Genomic DNA, 5,925 nt, shown 5'->3' on the forward strand with positions numbered 1-5,925 from the left:
TAGGGTAGAGTCCAAACCTACCCTACTCTGCCTATTGCCAGCCCTACTTGATATCAACTGTTTGGTGTAGACAGGATCCCTAATGGCTACTCGCGGACGAGGTCGTACTCGTACACGAGGAGAAACTGATAATGACCGACCGGCCGACAACCATGGAGAGTTTTTGGTGGTGATGGCCCACCTAGCTAATACTATGGAGGCAAATTTTGTTGCGACTTTGCAAGTTGTGTAGAGATTAGGTCAACCAGCTAGAAATAGAAACGGAAATGGGAATGAAAATGGAAATAGAGACGGAGACGGTAATGACTTGGGAGGTACTCCGATGACTTTGGCTTTGTTTCTGAAGGTTCATCCACTGACTTTCAGAGGTTTAACCAACTCAACTGAAGGGACAACTGGTTTCAAGCGATGGAGCGCGCACTACAGGCTCACACATGTCCCAACTAACCAATACGTGGAGTTTGCAGCCTATGAACTGTTAGGTGAGGCACAACATTGGTGGCAAGGAGAGTGCCAGTTGCTGCGACTTCTGAATATTGAGATTCCTTGGGATGTATTTCAGATAGCGTTCTACAAGAAGTATTTTTTGGAATTCGTAAGAGAAGCTAGAGAGTTGGAGCTTATGCAGCTGAAGCAAGGCTCATTGTCAATAACAGAGTACACAAGCAAATTTGAAGAACTCTGAAGGTTCTCAAGGGTATGTCAGGGAGCCCCTGAGTCCTATGAGAGTTAGAAATGTATCAAGTACCAAGGAGGTCTCAAGTACCAAGGAGATCTCAAGGACGACAACATGACTGCTGTAGCTCCCTTGGAGATAAGGATGTTCTCGGAACTAGTGAACAAAGCGCGAGTTATGGAGGACTGTGCTAAGAAGGTAACTGAGGCGAGAGGAAATCGTGGTTATATTGACAACCGAGCTCGTGGCGATTACCTTGCACCAAGGGGGCAAAGCTTTAAAAGAGATGGGAACTTCGAAAGGGACAACGATGTTCAGTTTCACCGAATGAGGGGGAGTCGTCTGTGTTTTACTTGTGGAAAGCTTGGACATATATCCAAGTATTGCCGCCATGGGAGGAACTGAGATGAGGGTAAGAATTGACAGTCAGGCCGCGTGTTTGCCTTAGATGCGGGTGATGCAATGGGATCAGATACTCTGATGTGAGGTAAACATATAGGATTGGTATGGAATGTTGTTAGGATCAAGGTTCGACTTCGTTCTATTATATGTAATATCGCCGTTCAAGATAACAGAACTTAGAGATTTGTTAGAAGAACCAATGGAGAAGGAAATTTTTGATGGATGTGGCTGAGTAATTTGGGTTCTTAAGGACAAATAATTAGAGTGACGGGGGCACAAAATTCCTTATTAGGAGGGGAGAATGTAAGAACCGTAATTTTAATTGACCATTTAGATAATACAAAATAATGATTTAATTGCTCAGAATAGGTTCGAGAAATTAGAAGTCGTAATTTAGAATTTTAGCAGTGATATTTGAATTTAGTAAATTTTTCTGAGTGAAAAAAATGAAATTTTCTGTGAAAAATTGCGTAAAAACGCGTACCGGTACTTTTAGCCAGCAATACCGGCTTAAGTCTGTCTGGTACTGTATGAAAATAATAAAAACAATAGGAAAAACTTAGGAAAACTTTTAGAATTGAAAACTGGGCACTAATTCTAAAGGTTTTGGCCCAAGGTGGGCCAACCGGGTTAAAATATTTTGCTCTTATATATCTAAATATGTCTTGATATCTGTATGTATATCTTGTGCCTTAAGTTTATAGCTTCGTGTGAACGTTTTGCGCTTTTCAAACTCTGTTTTTGAGCTTAATTCTTCATCGGGCTTCTAGAATTATTATTTCTTTCTATATATATATATAGTTTTAGAATTGTCGTAACCTTTGATTAACCTTTGCTTTATGACGCGAGGGAAGGCTTAGGATAATTAGGGTGTTACAATTCGAATTTTGGGGACAAAATTCCTAATTAGGAGGGGAGGATGTAAGAACCGGAGTTTTTACGTAAAACCGTTTTAATAAAATAATAATTTAATTGTCCGAAATGGGTTTGAAAATATAAAATTATTCTTTTTAAAATATAAAGGTGAAATTTAATTTCAATGAATTTTTCTGAGTTGAAAAATGTATCTTTTGCAAAAGATTTTTGTAAACATGCGTACCGGTGCTTAAGCCGGCAGTACCGGCTCTAGTCTGTCTGGTACCACGTATTTTTGAAAAATAAGATTTTGGAAATTTATGTTATTGTTTTGAAAGAAAAAAAATAATTTAGAATGTAAAACCGGTCGCTAATCTTAAAGGTTTTGGTCCAAAGTGGGCCAAACGGACCAAAAATACTAACGGGTTGGACCAGGCCCAAACCGGGCCCAAGGAGAGAGTGGGGGGTGCTGATGGTGAACAGAGGAGAGGACGGTTGACACTATTCATCTCCTCCTTCAAAGCTCTATAACTTTTGATCTGGAGTTCCGATTGACGAGCCGTTTGCGTCGAGCTCTTAGTTTATAACTAAGTTTTTCTAATAAGAACTCAATACTCGAGCTCCAGTTTCCTGCTCTAACATTTCTATGGTTTTGGGTTCAGTTTTTTAGTAGATTTTATGATTTTGTTTGTTTAAGGGTGATCTAGCATTATTGTTGGGTTTTACCCCTAATCTCGTTGGGTAAGGTAAAGTCTCACTAAACCCTTGTGTTTAGTTATTTTTGTGAATCTAAGATTTTGATTTTTGACATATATATGATGTTAGTTTGAGGTTTGGTACTTGTTAGAGTTGCCTTGGCTTTTTGGAAGCTTGTGGAATCCAACTTTTTGGTGTGTTATGCATATTGGAGATCGGCTAAGGTATGGTTTTGGTTTCCTTTATGTAATATGTAATATTTTTTAACACTTAAGCCAGTGAACCATAGGATAGGATTGAATTTGATTGTTGATAAATGTGATGTATATTGATTTTGATGATTGTGATGAGTATGGTGAATGATGATGTTGAATTATGAAGTTGGGTGGAATAAAATGATTGTGTGGTTGATAATGAATTATGGTGTTTGTTGATGTTGAGATAGGATAAGTGATACTTATGAGTAGTGAGATTATGTTAAAAAATGGTTGATATTAGTATCTTGATGTGGAAAGTGTGGAATTGTTGGGTTTATGGGGGATGAATTGATTGATATAGGTGTTGAGTTGGTTGAATTGTGATGGAAAGGTAACGTATAGCATTTGGTTGTGTTTTATGGAGAATTGAATAGGCTTTTAATTGGTTTGGTTGTGAATTTGAAAGTTTGACAACCAGTGAACTTTTGGTAAAAACCAGTTTTTGGTGAACTTTGACGGATCATATCTTGAACTACAGTTTTTGAAATTTAATGAATTTTATATCAAATTAAAGATAATACAAAGAGCTTAAAAACGATATAGATTTTGTAGAGAAAGATATGATCGTTGGAAGTTGGAGTCAAAAATCTGAATTATGTGATGTTACAGAATTTTTTATTTCTCGTTTATGTGTGCACGCCCACTGTTGTGCGCATGCTCTAAATAGGGTCTATGCTTTCACTTGTGCATACTCACACCCTTGTGCGCATGTGCACCCTGTGATTTTTGAAAATGTGCGTACGCACATTCTGGTGCACACGCACACACAGTGATATTCCTACTGTTGGGAGCGCTAGCACACTCTAGTGTGCACCCACACCTTGCGAATTTTGCAAGTTGTGCGTACGCACAACATCATGCGTATGCACAAACTGGGAAAAATCTTCTGGGCATGCGTACGCACAACTCTATGCGTACGCACAACTCTATGCGTACGCACACTGCCCTGTTTTTCAATGAAAACCTTGTTTTTAACCGTTTTACCTTTCCGACAAGCTTGTAAACTTCCATAATGCTTGTTTAAGATCCCTTAGCTTGTTTTTAGGCTTTGAAACATAGAAAGTACCATAAGTGAGTTTAACTAGATATTTTCTGGTAATAAGTTAGAAGATGGAGACTTAGGTTTCTGGTGTACGGGGGGATGGACTAGTTGGGTATCTGACGGTGTACTATATTGATGATGAACTTGTGATATTGAGGATGGATAATGAGTTTAAGACTTGGAAATGAATGATTATGGTTATTGGAATGGGTATGAACGGAAGTATGCTATGAGCAGTGGCCTCTGAGATTGATTATGTGATTGTGATATGTTTTGTTCTCCGTCGTAGGGGCTGTGCCAGTCTCCCGCCTATGTTTGGATGTGAGGGTTGAAGCTAGGCTTCCCACTCATATTTCTCACTCATGGAGAAGGTGGTAGGGCACTCATCCCTCAAAATTATTCCTCTTGAGTATGCATTTTCTCTCTGGTTGCAAGGTGGTAGGGCACTAACCAATGGAATCATGCGGCATCCAGAGGAAGGTGGTAGGGTACTTTCCCTCGGAGCGTTTCCCTCTGAAAGGAGAAGGTGGTAGGACACTCATCCCTCGGAATTATTCCTCCTGAGTATGCGCAATAGAGAGACTAATCCAGGAGTTGCCGACCGGATTATGTGTCGGGTTTGGCACTATAACCGACATGTGATATCATAGTTAATAAGACAGGCATTCATCATGTGCATCTCTTATGTTCTTGGTTGCTTTGATTACTTGTAGTTTGCCTAAATGTATAATATGCCAAATTGCTTCTTGAATTACTTGCTATACATGAATATTACCTGTGTATTTCCTGCTTGCATTATCTGTGATTGCCTGGTGCTGAGGAGGCTAGGTAGGTGGTTGCGATGGGATTGTACGGAGGGTAGGTTGGTGAAGGCTGTGGGACAGCGGTGACTAGTTTTAGTTAGAAATCCCCTAAGTTTAAATAACCATGTTTAATGTTTATGGTTTAGTTTATTTATTGTTAAGCTTGAATATCTATTTGGTGTGAAGTTCTAGGATTGTCTTCGACGTCCCAGAACCTTACATCTTACATATTGGGTACTGTTACCATACTGAGAACCTCCAGTTCTCATACCATATGTTGTTGTTGTTTTTCAGATGCAGGTCGCAACCTACCTTGGTGAGTTTACGGATGGTGACAGAGCGGAGGATCTTTTGTTGTCTCTGTATTTTGATTATTTGTTGTAGTATTTTCTCTCCTCCTTTGCATTTATATAACCTTGTTGCCTTAGAGGCTTTATTTCTGAAAACTTTAAGAGATAGGTTGTTGCTGTTTTTAACTTCAAAACTCTGTTGCATTCAGTTAGACTAGCTGGCCTAAACTTCGCAGGCTGTTACCTCTTACGAGAAATAAAACAGGATGAATCAGGAAGAGTAGAGATTTTCTTCGACAGACGAAACTCTTTTTCTTTCAGATCTGAAGCAAGAACATCTAATGATTTTGCTTCAACGAGAAAATTTTTTTCTGTGACTTCACAATCTCAATTTTCAAGTAAAATTCCCAGATCTGTAAATTCTGGAATTAATATTTCAGGGGTACAAAATAATTCAAACATTTCTCAACCATTTTATCAAACTGATGATGATATTGATTTACAATCTATTCAATCCCAATATATTCTTCTATAAATGATGATGCCCATGGGTAGCATAGAATTTGTTATAAACAAAGAAGCCTTACGTGTATATATATATATATATTGTTTAATTTAATGATTACCTTGTGTATCCTGGAGCTATCTACAAGGTTTTATAGTTATTATGTCTTATTCTGTTTGTGCCTACGCGTTTAGTTATCGTGTGTGAACACTTCGCGTTTTGTAATTCTGCTTTATGCGACTTTGAGCTTTATTCTTTTATCGGGCTTCTAGTTATATAAATTCTTGGACATATATTATATATTATAAGTTTTAGAACTGTCATGACATCTTGTTATCCTTCGCTTTACGGCTAGAGGTAACGCTTAGGGTAACGGGGTGTTACAAAAAATCTAAATTT

The 5,925-nt window shown here is 38.4% G+C and overlaps 1 protein-coding gene across 1 annotated transcript; it reads left to right on the forward strand.

Annotated features, from left to right (window-relative positions):
- On the forward strand, window positions 323-685 carry LOC107606947. Its single transcript, XM_016308945.1, has one exon. It carries the CDS (start codon window positions 323-325, stop codon window positions 683-685), a length of 363 nt encoding a protein of 120 aa, XP_016164431.1.

This window comes from Arachis ipaensis, chromosome B07 (assembly GCF_000816755.2).
Source record: "Arachis ipaensis cultivar K30076 chromosome B07, Araip1.1, whole genome shotgun sequence".
NCBI lineage: Eukaryota > Viridiplantae > Streptophyta > Magnoliopsida > Fabales > Fabaceae > Arachis > Arachis ipaensis.

Excerpts from the sequence above, each read along its gene's own strand:
- LOC107606947 (XM_016308945.1), top strand. The coding sequence starts at position 323 with ATGACTTTGGCTTTGTTTCTGAAGGTTCATCCACTGACTTTCAGAGGT.